Genomic DNA, 19,833 nt, shown 5'->3' with positions numbered 1-19,833 from the left:
GCATGATACTGTGATGTGAAGCTCAGTCTCAATGCGGAGTCAGACGTCGTGTCAATGAACTGGTCCTCCTCTGCACCGCTGAAACCAGTTGGAGCTGGTGCATTGAAAGGATCTCCATCCATCTTCTAACCGCTTATCCGGGGGGGTCGCAGGGGCAGCAGCCCAAGCAGGGAAGCCCAGACTTCCCTCTCCCCGGCCACTTCTTCCAGCTCTTCCGGGGGGACCCCGAGGCGTTCCCAGGCCAGCCGAGAGACACAGTCTCTCCAGCATCAATGATGCAATATGCTGCTTAATATCTGGAATCACTGAGGTAGCATCCGTCAGTACTGTGTAAACCCTGGTTTTATCATTTCTATTGTCTAACTTTAACTTTCTTTTTCTTTTAGCTGTTTTCGGGTTGATAAGGACCCAAAATCACCATAATAGTGTAGAAACATGGGAAAAGTGAGTTTTCATAATATGGGACCTTTAAAAGAATGTCCTTTGCAACAACTTCCATTTCTGGTTGCTGACTACTTTCAATAATTTCTCTGCAGTCAGAAAACAAAGTGATTTTTAATATATTCTTACAGAATGATAGTCATGAATAAAGTATTCAACACAATCAACATTCAAGAACAAATATTTCTACATAACAGGTTCCTGAAGACAAAGTTCAATTCTCAGAAATCCTTCTGAAAGAGACCAACTCAATGTGCTCCATCTTACAAAAATGTCCAAAAATTGTCCGTTCATATACTAAATATATTTTTTCACAGATCTGTCAAAGGGAGGCCTTCCCCCCAGGGTGGACACATTTCATGTGGCGTTTCAAAACATTGGCGTAGCTGAAAGGTTTTTCCCGTTTTTATTATCATGTGCCTTTACAAATTAGAATTTTGTGTGAATTGTTCACCAAATGTTTGACAATCATGAGGCTTAACCATCATTGTGGATTCTCATGTGGACATTCAAATCAGATTTTTGTATGAATTGTTTCCCACATGTTTTACATTCATAGGGCTTCTCACCAGTGTGGATTCTCATGTGTCTTTTCAAATCAGATTTTTGTATGAATTGTTTCCCACATGTTTTACAGCCATAAGGCTTCTCACCAGTGTGGATTCTCATGTGATCAATAAAGGTCCTTTTCTCTCTGAAATGTTTCCCACATGTTTTACATTCATAGGGCTTCTCACCAGTGTGGATTCTCATGTGAATAATGAAGTGACTTTTTTGTCTGAAATATTTCCCACATGTTCTACAATCATTAGGCTTTTCTTCTGGGTGGATTCTCATGTGGACTTTCCAGCTCTTGCGTGTTGTGTAATCCTTGTTACATAATGTACAAACATATGGCTTCTTACTTGCGTTATTTCTTCCCTGGGATTGAAACTGGGGCTCAATCTCAACATCTTCTCTGCTCGTTTCACCTCCCTCATCATGGCTGACAGATACGTGAGAGCTGTTAGAGATCAGCAGGTCAATGTCTGCTGCTCCAACCACAGAGATTATAATCGGCATGTTGACGACAGACTCTGTTTCTGCTGCACCATCTTCATCTTTCATGTACAGAGTCTGATTTTCACTCTGGTCATTTTCCTCATGAGCTGGAGTCAACATGACGACATGAGTCTCCTCCTTCAGTACAAGCTGCTCTCCCTCCTGACTGGTGAGGAGTTCCTCTGGTTCCTCTTTCAGGTGAGGAAGCTCTGGGTCCTCTTGCTTCATGCTGGACTTCACCTCCTGGTTCCAGAGCTGCTGGTCAGCAGGGACCTCCTCCTCCTCCTCCTCCTCCTCCTTACAGACATGACGCTGTGGGCAATCTGGAGGGACGGAGAACAAGAGGAAGGTGATGCTATTGTGATGACACAGACGTAGATGATAATGATGATACATATATTTATTAGATAGAATGTTAGAGTACAAGTACAGTCAAACAGTAGCATGTATTACAGTACAAGTACAGTCACACAGTAGCATGTATTACAGTACAAATACAGTCACACAGTAGCATGTGTAACCGGATGGGATGTAATTAGGCAGGCAGGTGTGGGAGGGAGCACCTGTGGCCCATTTGCCACTGATTGGGGGGGCGTATAGGTGCTTCCCCTCCCTCGTTCCCTCGTTCCTGTCTTTGTGTTTTCCCCGTCGAAGGCAGGTTGGCCGTAGACTGTCACACCTTGTCGCTCCTTTTCCTTTGTTTGTAGAGTGTTTTTAAGGAAGTTTTTTTAGAGTGTTAAATAAATATTTTGAATTATTAAATGCCGTGCTGGTCGTCACTGTGAGCGGACCTGTGGGTGGGAAACCCGCTAAAACGAGCTGGGAACCAAAGGAATGAAAAAATAGCTCTTTAGGTTGAAAGTCCTGAAGTGGCGTTGTCGGCAAAGGTCGGACCGTTTGGCCCCATATCCCCAAAGCCACACATGTATTACAGTACAAGTACAGTCACACAGTAGCATGTATTACAGTACAAGTACAGTCAAACAGTAGCATGTATTACAGCACAAGTACAGTCAAACATCCTGTCCAAGAGGAGCGTTTCTAAAAAGCCCTTGCGGTCTTGTTTCCATTGAAAGTCCTTAAACAATACACGAGGAAAAAAGTTACCGTTTGATCAAATATGGATAAATTGACCGTCAAATCTTCCGTTTTATTAATGTACAATGACTTTTTGTTTACCTATCCTGTGTAACTTCAATTCGGGTCTCAGGCTCCGATCCAGCAGTCCTTGTTGACGATAGAACTCTTCTTCGTCCTTGATGGCAGTTTTTTCATACTTTCCAAAGATATCCTCCTCCGGAGCTGTTACTCGCTTTTTAACTACATTTCCCAAGAACTCAAAGACATTTTTGTTAACTGAACGAAATACTTGAGGAACAAATCAAACACCGACTTTCACTGATCTCACATGCGCAGAGAGCTAACGCAACAAACAGCATTTGTTGACTTCCGGTTGCTGTCCCCCACAATACTGTTAGGTCTGGACCCACAGGACGCAGAGACAAAGAGAACGAATTAAACTTTTCCTTTGGGTTTTCCACAAGTTCTGTATCATTGAAATGTTTTTCTGATTTATGTTCCTCACAAAAAATGAGCCAAGGCCAATAAATATTAGGTTGGAAAAATAATTATTTGTATCATTTTTCTTAAGATAAAAGCTGAAAACGGGTCCCACAGACCCGAATACCTTATAAGGTTTAAATAGAGCGGTGCATGTGATTATCGGCCACAGCCGGACAGGGGTGCCTGCAGACAGACAGACAGACAGACAGACAGATTGACGGAACATTACCTTGAACTCCAATCATCCCGTCTCTGGGGCGGGGTCACGTATTGTCGCTAGGTTTGACAGGGCTAGGAGGGGACAGGAGGGGGAGGCAGAGGGAGAGTGGGGTGCTGGGACACAGGCCACCCCGGGGGTCATGGGGAGCCATCCCTCTGGGGGGCCCCACAGAATGTGGGGTGTTAGTGGGGAGAGGGAGGGGAGGTATTGGCAAATTTTCATAGGCTCTGCTCAATATGCGGATGTCTAATCGAATTGTGCGACAATGAATTGGTTCCCCCTCCTGATTTGCATCAGGATAATCCCTGGCGGTGGCTCAGGGGTCAGCGGAGTTGCCCTGGACAAAATGAGCAGCCGGTTCCAAATGCCGTGAGAACGTGTGAACTTGAGGTAGACTTTATTCCGTGACTGGGATATTGATTGATTTAAATTTCTGTCTGTCTGTCTGTCTGTGTGCATCTGACATCTGTCACTACAGGGAAGAGGATGTTTCTCTAAAAAAAGAAAAGAAAAAGAAATGTCATTATGAGGAGTTTGGACTGCATTTTAGAACACTGCTTAACTCTGAACTGGACACTCCAAATTACCGTCTCAACTCGTGAATCACTATGTAAGATGTATTCAGTGCGCATCAATATAAACCTCAGACCTCAGAAAAGACAGAAACATACGGTGAGCAAAGTCCAGGGTTCAAATGTTTGAATACGAGCCACCCCCCCCTAAAAAACAACAACAACAAATAGGGGGGGGAACCAGGCAAACAGTTACGGTTACAAATAAATGAATCTGAATATCACAATGACTGTCGTCTGTCATTATGTTGCTGTATGTTTTCTCCATAACAAATATTGTCAGCGCGACACAGCACACCTTCACATCCCTCCAACGTTTACGACCTGCAGCGCTGAAAATGCAGCTCAAATCGCAGGTGCTTCTGGGTCAAATGGGGTTACGCTCTCTCAGAAGTTCCATCCCCCTTTGGAAACCCCTTGGACTTGCAGGTGGTTCAATTCAGTTTTATTTCTACAGCGCCAGATCACAACAGAAAGTCATCTCAAGGCACTTTACAGGAGTAGCAGGGAAAGACAGAACCCAACTTGACCCACAAGAGAAAGCACTTTGGCAATGGAGGCAAGGAAAAACTTCCCTTTAACAGGCAGAAACCTTGGACAGAACCTAAGACTCATAGTGGACAGCCATCTGTCTGGACTGGCTGGGTTGAGAGAGACAGAGAGCGAGAGAGGGTCACTCCATAGCTACTAATTCAGATGTGTTTGCAGCATTTTGTCAGGCTGAGTGCTACAAACATGTCAAAACACCACAGAGGGGGAGGAGTCACGTCAAATGTCACACCCATAGCCTCCAGTCTCAAGTTCCAGCTGTGCTCTCACCTTGTCACACGCAGGAAGGGACGTGGAGATGACAGAATATGGAACATTCCCTGGTTCCAACTCCATTTTGTGAAACTCCTTAAATTTCCATAAGCCAGAAAAGACTGTGGGATACGAGGCTTGAACCGTGTGGGCAAGCTGGACCCATGCGAGTGTCCGGCTGTTCCCCCATTCAGATGCAACACCCCCCCCCCCCCTTCTGACCACATGTCTCCTAACAAAGCAACATCCTCCTCTTTACGCTCTGTCTCTGCTTCTGTGATGTCACGAAACACTTGACCGGCATTTCTTTTTCCCTTTCTGCGACATCTTAAACACTCCACATCCGGAGCAAGGCAGGTTTTCCAGAAACGTTTCATCAGATGTCTACACTGCTGCATCCTGTGACTGTGTCTGCTCCCTCCTCAGAGCCGTCTTCTCACTGCTATTTCTGTTAATATATACATTTAATATGCAAAGCATCATTCATTCATCTTCTTGAAGATGAAATGGTCACCTCGTCTTCGGCCGCTCATCCGAAGTACAGGTCACGCCGTCACGGTAGAGGTGGGATACACCCTGGATGCGTCACCAGCCCAGGGTCACATGTAGAAAGTGATGAGGTTGAGGATATGATGGAGAGCAATCCGGGAACATCCCTCCATACAGAAATTCTCCAACTTCGTGGCCTCTTCTTCATCACACTGCGCAGACGCTTGTAGATCAGGTGACTAAGACGGCCACGGCAAAACCTGTATTTTATGAGCTTTCAACCCTTTTTGGGTGGACTTTGATGTGAGGTTCAGACCAGTATCCTACTTGAAGGTCCAACCATTTTGATGTCCATGTCCATGGCCCCAGGTATTTTAACAAGATGGGAATTGGAAGACAAACAGACTTTCTATCTCGCTATGTCACACCAATCTTTGATGATTGTTACCAAAAAGCATTGTCTTCTGTTTGTCCAAAAAGGCAAAAGGAACTTATGGACATTAATAATAAAAATTATCATAAATTCTATCATGAAATTCAAACAGTCAACCAAAAAAGGTCTCCACTGACATCATCTTTACGATGGCGCAGCATCATGCTCTGTTTCATTCATTCCGTTTTAAACTGCTGCACAGACGGAAGTGCTCAGATCCAGACCTTAGGTTGGACTTGCTGATTTTCTGCAAACAACCGGCTTTAATTAAAATAAGAAAGCCAAACAAATGAAACGTGTGATCAAGGTCTGCCTCTGCGTCGACTTCTATCAAACCTGGAGAATGTTAGGTTTATGCTTCCCTCTAGCGGTAATGTGTGAAAATACACATTCACTGCAACTCAGACCATAAAACACACTGACATACATACGCATCAAAACACAGACAGTACACAGATACATTCATTCATTCATCTTCCAATCCGCTTAGTCCGTTACCGGGTCGCCTATCCCAGCAGTCAAAGGGCGAGAGGCGGGGTACACCCTGGACAAGCCGCCAGTTCATCGCATGGCCACACACAGACCTACTGGTGCGTAGGAACCGATTAATCTAGTTCCCATTATTTTTTATGGGAAATATAGTTTCGGTTTTCAAACAGTATTACGTAACAAATGATGTTCTAGAACCGAGGTTCCACTGTAATGGAGAACCGAGGTTCCACTGTAATGGAGCTCACTGACTGGCACAGTGAACAGTAGCAACATCTACTGATGTTTATCCACCACCACTATCGCTGCCTTCAAGTGCTCTGGGAAAGATGAGCTTTACCACCTGCTAAATAGTAATTACGACTGCGTCCTGTTCATGTGCTTTTGTTGTCGTAGCAAAAATAGAAGTACATGTACATACAGGTACTATCCGAGTTACGACCTGCACGATTTACAACCACCCGTACAACCGGTACCGCTCCGTGAGACATTTGTTGCCAGGCTAGAAAAAGTCAATAATTTAAAAAAATTCCATTTAATTAATTATTAGAGTCTGACATGCGTTTCATCTTGAAAAACGACCAGATTTAATTATCCCCTGTGAATATTGGTCACGTGAAAATTCGTAAAAAAAAGAAAATAATGAATGAATATTTGGAGAGCTTCTTTACAGCTGAGGAGAAAGAGGAGTAGCCGACAACCTCCAAGAAAAGAAAGCTTCTTTTAACAATCAACAACAAGAGTCATGCTGAAAACACGCGGTTATCTCCAGCGGACGCCGCAGTAAGTCTGCTCTGCGTAAAATGTGGAGAAATCTAGCAAACGAGCCCTCGAAGCTGCGTCGGCACATCGAGACCAAGAACCTGGATTCAAAGACAAAACGTTGACATGTTTCGAACGTGCTGATGGGGACATAAACATCTAATCCTGTCCTGCCTCTTTACACACAATCAGGCTTTATTGTTTCAACATGTCAAACACAAACATCTTTCAAAAGTAAAAAATGTGAACATGAAGGACAGAAGGAATTATTGAGGCCACAACCTGAGTAGCTACTTCTGTAATAATTGTTTCGTAGTTATTACAAGTTGTGGGGTGGCACAACTAACGGTTAACCACTACCTCTGGCGTAGTGGTTAGTGCGAGGACAAGATCCCGGATAAAGCGGCCAACATGAGTGTCCTCTGCAGGGTGCCTGGAGACATCCTGAGAAACGGGGTGAGGAGCTCAGTCACCAGGGAGGAACTCGGAGTAGAGCCGCTGCTCCTCCTCCGACTGGAGTCAGCTGAGATGGCTGGGGCATTTATTTCGAATGCCCCCTGGACGCTTTCCTGGGGAGGTGTTCCCCACATGTCCCACTAGGAGCAGGCCTCGGGGAAGACCCAGGACACCTCAGGATCCCCCTGGAAGAGCTGGAGGAGGTGGCTGGGGAGAGGGAAGTCCGAAAGTCCCTGCTGAGACTGTTGCCTCGGCATTAAACGGTTATACCCACGGTTGCTCCCTCTTGATTTGTTTGTTGCAACGTTGAATTTCTGTTAACCTTTTCCCAAATTTCTGGGTGGTGAATAAAATTTATTTTACCCGTCGGCCATCGGGGTTATTTTGTGCTAATTCTCTTTGCCCAACGAGACGGGTCGTAAGAAAAAGGCCTAAAAAACACAACATTCAATACGCAAAGAGCTACACGCTCTGAAGACGAGCCAGCCGGAGACAACAATTGCAGGAGCAAAACGGGAGGACACAGAAGGGAACGGAACATCACCTGGCTGGGAACAGCAGGTCGAGTCAGGTTTTAAGGAGTTTTAAGGAGAGGCTGCTGGTGATTGGTGGGGACTTTCAGGTGTGGCGTATTGGAATCTTGCTGGTTCGTCTTCGGCTGCACCTGAGTAGCATGAGGGAGGCAAATGTGGTCAATGGCTCAGAAGCACACAAAAGTAAAGTGCAGGTTCATAACACTTCTTCTATTAACGCTGATCTTTAGATCTTTTCACAGATTCTCTATTAGATTCAATTCAGGTGATTGGCTGGGCCATTTTAGCAGCATTGTATTATTTCTCTGAAAGTTTCCTTGGCTTGTGTGTTTGGGATCATCCCTTGTTTCATCTTCACCTTCTTGGTTGATGGCAGTCGATTTCTATCAATAATGTCTTTGTACATTCTACCTTCAATTACAGGAAGTTTGCCCCTGTCGTGTGCTGATGGCAGCCCCACACCATGGCGTTCCCAAACTTCACTGTTGCTATGGTGTTTTTGGGGTGAAGTATTTGACCTCCATACATGGTTACAGCATCCAAAAAGTTCAGTTCTGCTCTCATCTGACCGGAATATATTCTCTCAGTACTTCACAGGAGTGTCTAAAGTTATGTTGGGCTTTTTGCACTTCCATTTCTTCCTGTGTTCAACACTTTTTCCTGCGTCTTTGTCTCAGGTTTTATTTATTTGGATGTGTGGGCTCAATACAGAGTGTCAACCACTCTGTATTGAACCTTCATGATCTATAGGTACAGCGAACAATACAGTATGTGTAAGGCTCCTTTTTCTGCATTAAAATAAAATACAGTAAAAAAAAAAGTTTTACTTTTAGCATGGCTAAACTCAATCAAAATCATAACGTGAATCCATTCCGAACTGCATGTGCTGCAGTCGCTCATCGCAGCACCAGCGATCACTGAAGACGTTTTGCTTTGTCAGGCTGGGGGGGCTGAACCGCTCTGTAGCGTCCCTGACAGGAATTCTTCAGGGACGAGTTACATTTTTCCCTCTTACCTTTCTCCTTTTGTAAAGTAAGTACAGTAACCCAAAAGCGACAATGAGGATGACGATGACGACCACCCCAGCAACGATAAGGACCACGTTCGCATTGGCATCTTCTGTTGGAAGAAAATGACGAAAGAACAGTCGGTTAAAATATACGTTGATCTATCAAATCAATTATCTATTCATACACGCATTTACTTGAATGTATGTTATCTAGTATAACCACTGTGCATCAGAGATATCCTAAAACCATTCCAGATGTCCAAAATCTAAGTACTTTTAACAGAATTTTGCTCACTGGGAATCTTCTCCAGGCATTCAGGAGAAATCTGCAACTCTGTTTTGTGCAGACCCATAAATGTATTGAGGAGCAAGAAATTCACTGTGATTTTTCAGATCTGGCTGGCCTTTTCTTTTAATCCTTTGTCGATAAACATTTTAAGATTCAGGTTGTTTTTTTGTTTGCTCTGGAATTTGTAAGGACTAGTTCAGGGATGGGCAACCGTGAGCTGCCACATGAGTCAATTTAGAAAGATCAATAGTTTATTGATTTTACAGTCATTGCAAAGAAGCAATTTACCTTTCCATGACCCCCCCCTAATATGACAGAGTGCAATCAGACAATATTTGAGCAAAATGGACAAAAATGCATTAAGTAAGACAAGCTGACAGATCTCCCTGGTGATTTCTCTTTCCTGTTTTTCAAGGATAACAACATTTCGCTCAGGAATAAACAGACGGGCTTCACATATTTCAGTGAAGCCTTTTTCCACTCGGATTTTATGGGTGTTTTTTTTATATATATAGTTATTCAATAACCATGCAGAGTAATACAAACATCCCACCGATAAGCTCGAAGTCAGGTGCAAATCAGCTAATTAGAGTTGTCACCACGGAGGTTTGTGTTCACAGTAAAAGTGCCGTTATTCAAGTAAATAAAATAAAAAGTTAAATGTGTTCAGTAACGTGGGAGGCTAAAGCTAGCTGCAGTAGCCATTCGCCGTTAGCATGTAACAGAGACCTAAATATTAGGTTAACCACATGAAATACAAGACAGTGAATTAGTCCCTAACGCTGCATTGATCCCGTCACTTTAGTAGTTGTTCATTACTTCTGCATAGATTAAAGTTTGTATTTTTCATTCCACTTTCTTAATTCTTTCAACTGCTCGTGTGGTCCTCCACAAACGCAGACATTTCTCATAGTAGTTTAACGTTTTGGGGAAGGGCATAAACCGTACACCTCCTTCCTGTCGTTCGGGGTAATGTTTCACCATGCTAATCAAAACGTATGCTCGAAAACGTATGCTCACACGTGTCAAACAGACACGGCGTGTAGTGTCGTGATTGGCCTACTAAGTCATGTGGCCGTGTTTTACAGAAAGGTCAATGAATCTGAAGCATTAGGAGGGAAATGAGCTGCTTGGCAGAGGTCTGCACTCTGAGTGCTTTTCTAGTGACTTAAGCACAAATAGATTTTGAGCCAACGATTGTCGATGGAAATAAAAACAGACACAATCACAACGGACGAATCTCAGTCTTACTCCAGTTGGTTATGATCTTGTCTTTGTCCAGTCGGATGATTATGACGCCGTCCTCCACACCAGAGAGCTCGAACACACAGTCGTATCTCGTCCAGTCTTCAGGTGCCACCGATGACAGGTTCAGGTCAACACTCATCTGGAAGGTGTCGTCGTGGTTGGGGAGGATCTCTCTGTGGACCACTTTCTCACGAAGCATTTTTTCATCTTTCCTCCAAGTGAGCGTCGCACCACGAGGATAAAAACCTGTAGCGTGGCAGGTGACCGGAGAGGAGGGAGTCTTCTGGAGGAGAAACATTAAGGGGAGCTCTGGGGAGACGGAGTGAGAGGGAGACATGGCGTAAGGGTCTCGCCCGAAGACCGCTGGGACGGGCTCCAGCGCTACCTGCGATCCGGTTGCGGATAAAAGCGGTTGTCAAAATGAATAAATGAAAGGGCATCAAGGGAAGCAGCGAATCATGAGGAATGCTGAATAGAAAAGGCACATGGTGAAAAAGCAAGAGAAGCAACCAAAGAGAGCGTGAAAAACTTTAAAAACTATGAACAGGAGTTCCTCTGTTACTTCATATCAAGAACACTGGCTGCGTTTACATGGACAAGTTTAATCGGATTAAAAGCCTGATCGGAATAAAAATGCTTCATGTACACACCCAAATCAGATTAGTCTGACCCTATCAAGCTCATTCCGGTCAACATTTTATTCCGATCGAGAGGGATGGTTTTTTTATACCATTCAATAATAATCCGATCAGGGCGCATGGAAACACGTATTCCGACGTTTCGGTACAAGCCGTCCTTACAGCACATGACATCAGCGATTCGATTCGATGTTTTGTTTACAACGGAAGTCGCTATGGCTTCTTCTTCTTCAACTATTTCCGATATATTTGGTAAAATTGCGCATGTCAAAATAATTCTTCCGATCGAAAGTGTGACGCATGAACACGCAAGTCCTAATCGGATCAATATTTTTAGGGTCCATGAACACAGTGCATCCGGCCATAATTTGACTCCAAACTCTGATCGGATTAAAGACATTTTGTCCATGTAAACGCAGCCTTACCCCTTTCAATAGCTCACCATGTTTGCTTTACAATCATGCTCATGTCTGTCAATGATTGTTCAACAGTAGGTACACAGTGTTGGGACTCAGGATTAGGATTCCTAACCCAAGAAGGATTAGGAATAAACTCAGAAACAGAAAAAGAAGACGCCATCATGTTAATTTACCTCTTCTCAGGAGCGTGCTCTTGCCATAGTCCACATACTTCTCCAGCCAACCGGGCAAAGTCTGAGTGAGGAATTTCTCATTGTGTTTTATTCTCGGCCGGTCGGCATTCCATTTGTCTTTGGTGGACACGGCCTTCGACTGCGGAGTGACCCACGTAAATGTGTCCATATCGAATGATATCAAGTCTTCTCCATCGTAGCCATACTGATTAAAACCTTTTTTCACATTAGTCTCATCGTCCCACTCGCAGCCATTCATCCTTTGTAAAACGTGGCCACCTGAGACAAAGAGACAGAAAACAGAGACTCTCAGAAATCTTGAAAATGCCGCGCATCGCGTAATTCACAGCGGGGGGTTGTAAACCGGGTAAAGATCCTTCTTTAGGTAGCTACAGTCTTTTGATTTAGCCATATATATTACATGAAAAAACAGTCTTCCTTAAAACAATATTTTCTGCTAAAATATCCAAATACAAATGACAGTAAACAATTTGTCTCTTCATTAAATAGTGTACTTAACATAATGTAAGTAGTAGACCATTTATTTTATACCATCTCACGTAGCTCCAATTGATATTAATGAAATGTAACTGATAGTCTTTGCAAAACAATCATGATGAGAAAGTGCTAAAAGTTTTTAGTGTAATAGTACTTCAAGGACAGATATTGAGTGCAGTCCTCCTGTGTACTCGTAGCTCGCGTGGCTCAGCTCGCGGTGCCGTTTGCAAGATGACGACCATGAACCCGCGATGAAGTTTGGACGTTATGGACGGAAATGTTTTACTGAATGTGCGCCTGAATCCAAATAAAACGCCTCGTTGAATTTTAATTTGTTGCAAAATCAATCTACTGTAATCTGACCGGTTTAAATATAGACAGCTTCAGTGTTCGGTAGTGTGTGTGTGTGTGTGTGTGTGTGTGCGTGTGTGCAACTGTGCGCATAGGGCAGAGCTCTCAGCAACAAGGTGGTCCTTTATCGCTCATCTCCATGTTCCCTCTCTCATTCTTAACCCTTTATTTCCAAAAGTTTGATTTTCCTTTCCCCCAAAAAAGCTGATAGATACAAGCCAAACACATGCATCTGCATTTTACATGAAAAGAAAATCCGGATTTTGCAAAAGTTAGAGCAGTAGTAGAGCAGTTATATAAACATTTATGTTTGTTTGTTTGTTTTTACAAATTTCCAGACATTAGAGTGTTCTAACGATTACTTCATGGTGCGGGCTTTAAAGGGTTAAACTATTATTTCAAAAAGAGGGCTGGACACCACCAGTGTCAAGTAAATGTAAAAATATCATTCAGGAAGCTAAACATAAACGTGTCTAATCACGTAGAGGAAGAACGAAAGTGCGAGTGCGTGTGTTTGAGTTTGAGCTTTATCTGAGCTGTGATTTATTTCTCACAGGGCGGGGCTGATGAGTCACACGATGTCACGGCTGACCCACACCAGAGAGTCGGATACAAGTCGCCTGCACCGTCGGACTACCATGAAGAAATGCACTTATGGTGGAGTCAATGAAAGGTCACCAAAGGTCAACTAAAATGTGATTGGCTTATAAATGTAAGACGTAACATGTACCTCCAGTTTGGTTGTAGCGCTGATTCAGAGTATTCAACGTGTTCCTGAAGTAGTTGGGTCCATTCTCGAAACATTCTTGTCGATACAGCATCAGATGATGAGGCTCCTTCTTGAATAACGCATTGACCCAGTCGTGTTTGATCTCCACCGTCTTTATGTTGTTGTCACAGTAACCCACCAGGACATCGTCAACCAGTACCGCTACCGCGTACTCTGGGAAGTTTGGGATTCCAGAAGAAGCCGTGAAGAAATACTTGAGGGAATGTTTGACTGCAGAACAAACAAGGGTTATACATTCAGTATTATGCACAGCATCATCCACGTTCCAAAGAAATACAGTAATACCTCGACATACGAGTGTTCCGAGCAAAATTTAGCTTTGAGACACGAGAATAAATTTGAGACGCGAGCAAATTCCAGATGTTGCCGCTAAATGGCCGAGCGCTGCGAGCGCGCTTCACTCGTTCAGTTCAGGTATTCACCGCCTTGGGTACTCGTCTCCTGTGCTGTGTTTCCATTATTTGCGTGATTTTGTATCTGTGAGTATTTCTTATTAGTGATGGATCCAAAAGAAGTTAGTGGTAACGATGGCAAGATGCTAGCTGCAGAGCTAGCTGGAATACAGAGCTAATGCTTTGCTAGTTTTGCTATGTGTGCACACCTGCGAGCTTCCAGCGCCTCTTCCAATCAGTCAATATTGTCCAACACTCAGAGGCATCCGTGCAGAAACTCTCCCAGAACTTTGGTTCCGCACGGAGCACTTAGATCGCGCTAGTAATAAATATAATGAGAAAAAAATTCTAAAACCGAAAAACCGAAACAGTACGCAAGTGGACCAAACCGAACCCCTAGTGTAATTCCAGAGAAACCTGGAGCATGAAGAGATGGATCGTAATCAGGAAATACTAAAAGTATTTGTTGTCCCAATACACCAGGTTCACATTCGTCTCTAGAGGAAAGTATGGATCACCAAGTTCTCAGATCTGAGGAAAAAGAGAGAGAGCATAGTGAGAGCCACAAACACTGACCCAGCAACCTCCACTAACTCAGAGATCTGTGTGCGGGGTTGACTCTCTAAACGAGTTTTGATAGGTGCTGGAGTGGTGGATCTGGCATGCGTGAAACCTCCACCTAAGAACGGGGCAGCCATCCCAGACCCAACAATGGCAACATGAGCCCCCAGATCACCCCAAGCAGCCACAGCAACCCAAGAACGACCACCATGGCCCCACCAGAGCCACACGCAGAAGAACCAGTCCAGGGCCCGGGGGCGACTTACACCAACACAGCCGACAAAAATCTCTGCTTCCAAAAAAATAAATAAAAAATATTTGAAATATTTTACAGAAAGTTGGTCTCCTTTTATTAAATCATTAAATATAAATATTGCAACCTGATTCTGCCTGCTAGCGAAAGCCACCACAACGATGTAAATGGTAATGCTGCTTCCAATTTGTTTTTGGCATGACTCATCTTGTTTCTGTTTTCATTTAGGAACCCGGTTTCTGTATCCAGGACCGAGTGGACCTCAGAAATACATCGCCGCCCAGCCATTCTAACTTTCTATGTTTCAGCTCCAGTCTCCAGCTCAATGTTCTTCACACAAGGATGGTTGATCTCTGGGGCTGTTGGCATGCTGGGCTAACTCTTCAGGGGCTGTCCCCGTGGCTTGATATGTGCAACCCAGCTCCTCGGGTCTCTGCTGGGTGGCGCATGCTTCTCGGGCGGCCGCCGGTGTTCCGCTAGGTCGCCATGCGGGGGTGCTGGCCTATGCGTTCGGGATGGCACTGAGCTGGAGCAGTCTGTCACTCCTCTGCTGGTAGTAGCGGCCCGGGTCCGGCTGGTGACCTGGCTTGGCCATGGCCCCCTCACCTCCCCTCCCTCCTCCCTGACCTCTCTCCTCCACCCTCCCCATCCCCCGCTCGCCCTCTTCTCCTTGGTCCCGTCTCCTGTCCTGCCTCCCCCTCGCCCCTCTCCCTTCTCCTTCGCCTCCCTTTCTCTCCCCTGGTGGTCTCCCCCTTCCCCTCTCTCCCCGCATCTCCTCTTCCGGCATCCTGCCTCCCGCCGGGGCCTCGCGGCTCCCTCCTTCCTGGGGGCTTGATTATGGGGGATGGGTGGGATGCGTCGGGGGCGGCGCTCGATCCAGGCCCTGTGCATGGTTGGGCCCTCTGACACCTGTGGGTGGGATGGGTGAGGCTGGGGACTGGGGTCGGGCTCCCTCCTCCCCCCGCCTGGTTGGCTGGGGCCTCATGTGCTGCGCCTCTTAACTCACCACCTTAGCACAACACATTTGTAAATATACACAAAGGGTACATGCACCTGGGGGGCCTGGTGCTGGGGGGCGTTCACCAAGCGTCCCTCTGCAACCCCCCCCCCCCCATTTTAATGCACCACATGGGGTTACGTGGGTGCTAGGCGGGGAGATAAGAGGGAGGGCGCAGGGCAGGAGTGTGCCGTTGCCCTCCTCCGCATCCCCCGTCTGGCCCCTCCTGCCCCAAAATTTTAACGCACTACATACATGTGTATATAGCACCTGGGTGTCCACACATTCACGGTGTTGGGAGGGTTCCCCAGTCTGGGATCTGGGGAGCCATGTAGACAGGGTATGGGGGGAGGGTCACAATCAATTTATTTATTTTTGGCCTTGGCGCGGCATGTGGGGCCTTAGCGGGCTGGGCCTGGGGTGGGACAGTGGTCCGGCCTCTTGCTCCCTACTCTCCATCCCAGGGAATAATACTCTCCTCCCAAATGGCTGTATAGGGTCGGATAGGGCTGGAGCCCCTGCACTGTCTACTCCCGTTCCCAAGACGCTTGGTTCGGCTGGGTTGGGGGGCTGCCCGAGCTCGGCGGTGGGGTGGGGTGGTGGGGGGGAGGGGTGCGGTGGGGTGGGGGGGGGGGGCGGTGGTGGGGGGTGGGGGGCTGGGCCGTGGGGGGGCTGGGGGACTGTGGGGGGGGTGTGGGATGGGTGGAGGGTGCTGTGAGGGGGCGGTGGTTGTGGGGGGGCGTGGTGTTGGGTGCTGGTGGGGCGCCAGGCCGGCCCGCTGTGCCCCGTGGCCGCTGCGCTGACCTAGGTTTCGTCGGCTGTGTTGGTGTAAGTCGCCCCCGGGCCCTGGACTGGTTCTTCTGCGTGTGGCTCTGGTGGGGCCATGGTGGTCGTTCTTGGGTTGCTGTGGCTGCTTGGGGTGATCTGGGGGCTCATGTTTGCCATTGTTGGGTCCGGGATGGCTGCCCCGTTCTTAGGTGGAGGTTTCACGCATGCCAGATCCACCACTCCAGCACCTATCAAAACTCGTTTAGACAGTCAACCCCGCACACAGATCTCTGAGTTAGTGGAGGTTGCTGGGTCAGTGTTTGTGGCTCTCACTATGCTCTCTCTCTTTTTCCTCAGATCTGAGAACTTGGTGATCCATACTTTCCTCTAGAGACTGATGTGAACCTGGTGTATTGGGACAACTCTTGGTGATGATTGGATGGAAGGGGTAGAATTAAGGGGCACAAATAAATCCATTGCACTTTCTTCTCAGAACACTGTGTATTTGTCACTTTTTGTTTGTCCATGTTGTATGTTCACTGCGGTGTGCACAGCCCTCTACGGCGGTAAGCAGGTAATAAAATCAATAAAATAGGAATAGGCTAGTCCGCCAAGAGGGCAGGTGACGGTCACAATCACTATAAGAATAAAAATTGCATAGAACTCTAGCAGTGACTGACGTTATGTAAAAAGGAAATACTAAAAGTAAACTGTCAGGAAGCTGAAACAAGGAATGTCCTGCATTTACTATATGCAAAGTAAAAAAATATAAACTAAATACTCCAAACACAATGTAAACATGTGCTCACTATGTAAACACACATATTTGCATCAGATAAGAAAGAAAACTTTTTGTTACAGTGCAAGCACACAAAATTATGTTTACACCCCTTGAAACACACACATGCAGAGGGAATAAGGTGAATGTGCCGCCATGATCGGCGCACCCGGAGCAGTTGGGGGGGGGGGGGGGGGGCTGTTTTTTTCTGGTTCAATACAAAACACATACATATGAAGGATATACAATTTACACACATTTTTAGGGAAAAAAGAAGAAGCTGAAGTCAAAAACGTATTTCTGCTTCTCCTACTCCCATTCTTTAAATCGAATGACCTGAATCTACAGCAAAATGAACAATAATTAAACTACAGTCATAAATCACTTACATGCCTTTATGGCATTTGAGAATTATAGTTTTTCTAAAACTCAGCATAATTTAAATTTGACTTTCAACTGATTCCATCATTTAACACGAATAACAGAAAAATGCAGCAAGTTATTAAACAATTCGGCGTTATTACATAATGATGTAAAAATGTATTACATGTGCACATAATGCGGTGCTATTACATAGGCGTTATTACATAGGCGTTATTACATAATGAGGTGCTATTACATGAGGCGTCTCCTCATCCCCGGCATGAACGTCTCGCTGCACGCGGGACGCTGCTCGTTCCCCGGGGCGTCAGTCTGAGCGAACGGGCGCAGTGTGCGTTTGAAAGTTGTCCATTTACGACGCGATGTTTATTCAAGCTTCTAAAATGATGTCGGCAGCCCATAATATCCAACGGAGGCTGCCTGGATGATTTCACATCCAAATATGGTTTTCAGTTCAGTGGGCGCGTTTACGCGCAAGTCAAAACTCGTGTCGGCTCCACACCGACTCGGATAAAGTTTAAATACATTTAAATAGCAACCTTACCTGGTGAGGAAAGGTGAACGAACAGAAGCAGAAAAAATAACACGCACGTCATTTTGCTGTGATGAAGCACGAACAACTGTAAACGCACATGAAGGCGGAGTTTGCGGTGACTCACCGCAGGGTCAACAGGGACTGTTTCCGTTACGGCGGCGCCATCTTGGTACGGTACTTGTTCCAGATTTACGCAAGTCTGTGTTGTTCATCTTGAAATGATGAGACAGCTTTTATCTTATTTGTCAGTCCAAAACCGGAATTCCTTCTTCCTCGTGCTCGCTGTCTAAAATGGAATCACTCTGCCCCCTGCTGGTAGAACAATGTAGCTACAAGAATGACACTGCAGATCAAGACACACCCACACAACAGTGCCCCCCCGAGGAAAAAGAAAGCACCCCACACCCTCTCCACCGCGACGATAAATAATATAATTTGTCTATAAAATTGTTATAAGTATACCTCTGAATAACATTGTATCTTTATTAACAAAGAAAAAGAAAGAAAGAAATATACATCAACTTACAACAAAGAATAACTTTATTAACATTGTTTTAGTCTGTAACAGAAAAAACGTAATAATAATTAAATCTTTATTTAAACTACAAAAAATGTTCGACCAACTGAACCTTTTGATACTGAAAAATAAAATTAAATAAAATCAATAAATAATCAATACAAATTTATCAGCAACATTAACTCAGGAGCATAATATATAAAACGTTTTAAGTTATAAAATAAAAATGAATAAAACAATAAAACAAACAACAAGTCAGGATTAATGGCTACAACAAGCACATTTTTCAGTGCACAGCTTTTCGAAGAGGGGTTTGAAGCATGATACTGTGATGTGAAGCTCAGTCTCAATGTGGAGTCAGACGTCGTGTCAATGAACTGGTCCTCCTCTGCACCGCTGAAACCAGTTGGAGCTGGTGCATTGAAAGGATCTCCATCCATCCATCCATCTTCTAACCGCTTATCCGGGGGGGTCGCAGGGGCAGCAGCCCAAGCAGGGAAGCCCAGACTTCCCTCTCCCCGGCCACTTCTTCCAGCTCTTCCAGGGGGACCCCGAGGCGTTCCCAGGCCAGCCGAGAGACATAGTCTCTCCAGCATCAATGATGCAATATGCTGCTTAATATCTGGAATCACTGAGGTAGCATCCGTCAGTACTGTGTAAACCCTGGTTTTATCATTTCTATTGTCTAACTAACTTTCTTTTTCTTTTGGCTGTTTTCGGGTTGATAAGGACCCAAAATCACCATAATAGTATAGAAACATGGTAAAAGTGAGTTTTTCATAATATGGGACCTTTAAAAGAATGTCCTTTGCAACAACTTCCATTTCTGGTTGCTGACTACGTTCAATAATTTCTCTGCAGTCAGAAAACAAAGTGATTTTTAATATATTCATACAGAATGATAGTCATGAATAAAGTATTCAACACAATCAACATTCAAGAACAAATATTTCTACATAACAGGTTCCTGAAGACAAAGTTCAATTCTCAGAAATCCTTCTGAAAGAGACCAACTCAATGTGCTCCATCTTACAAAAATGTCCAAAAATTGTCCGTTCATATACTAAATATATTTTTTCACAGATCTGTCAAAGGGAGGCCTTCCCCCCAGGGTGGACACATTTCATGTGGCGTTTCAAAACATTGGCGTAACTGAAAGGTTTTTCCCGTTTTTATTATCATGTGCCTTTACAAATTAGAATTTTGTGTGAATTGTTCACCAAATGTTTGACAATCATAAGGCTTAACCATCATTGTGGATTCTCATGTGGACATTCAAATCAGATTTTTGTATGAATTGTTTCCCACATGTTTTACATTCATAGGGCTTCTCACCAGTGTGGATTCTCATGTGTCTTTTCAAATCAGATTTTTGTATGAATTGTTTCCCACATGTTTTACAGCCATAAGGCTTCTCACCAGTGTGGATTCTCATG

General features: G+C 44.9%; 2 protein-coding genes across 2 annotated transcripts in view; both read right to left on the bottom strand.

Annotated features, from left to right (window-relative positions):
* Positions 1-554: 554 nt before the first annotated feature.
* The window catches only part of LOC137902739 (zinc finger protein 420-like), a 103,645-nt gene continuing 84,366 nt past the window's right edge, over positions 555-19,833 (bottom strand). Inside the window, exons 5-6 of the mRNA XM_068746808.1 lie at positions 19,665-19,832; positions 555-1,110 (exon numbers count right to left, since the gene is read on the bottom strand). Coding sequence (XP_068602909.1) covers positions 919-1,110; positions 19,665-19,832 — 360 coding nt within the window. The 3' untranslated portion in view covers positions 555-918. The remainder of the gene's footprint in view (positions 1,111-19,664; position 19,833) is intronic.
* LOC137902743 (major histocompatibility complex class I-related gene protein-like) lies at positions 6,587-17,965 on the bottom strand. Its single transcript, XM_068746813.1, has 6 exons — positions 17,890-17,965; positions 13,156-13,425; positions 11,577-11,855; positions 10,350-10,655; positions 8,816-8,919; positions 6,587-7,931 (listed from the first exon to the last, which is right to left on the bottom strand). Exons 1-6 carry the CDS (start codon positions 17,939-17,941, stop codon positions 7,842-7,844), a joined length of 1,101 nt encoding a protein of 366 aa, XP_068602914.1. The 5' UTR covers positions 17,942-17,965; the 3' UTR covers positions 6,587-7,841.

The sequence above is a fragment of the Brachionichthys hirsutus genome, chromosome 13, assembly GCF_040956055.1.
Source record: "Brachionichthys hirsutus isolate HB-005 chromosome 13, CSIRO-AGI_Bhir_v1, whole genome shotgun sequence".
Classification (NCBI taxonomy): domain Eukaryota; kingdom Metazoa; phylum Chordata; class Actinopteri; order Lophiiformes; family Brachionichthyidae; genus Brachionichthys; species Brachionichthys hirsutus.
Note: the sequence above shows the minus strand (reverse complement) of the source record. Positions and strands in the feature narration are given on the sequence as shown.

Coding starts and splice junctions, on each gene's coding strand:
- LOC137902743 (XM_068746813.1), bottom strand. CDS start 17,941: ATGACGTGCGTGTTATTTTTTCTGCTTCTGTTCGTTCACCTTTCCTCA. Junction 11,856..13,155: donor GCGCTACAACCAAACTGGAG/GTACATGTTACG, acceptor TCTTTGTCTCAG/GTGGCCACGTTTTACAAAGG. Junction 8,920..10,349: donor CAAGATCATAACCAACTGGA/GTAAGACTGAGA, acceptor TTCTTCCAACAG/AAGATGCCAATGCGAACGTG.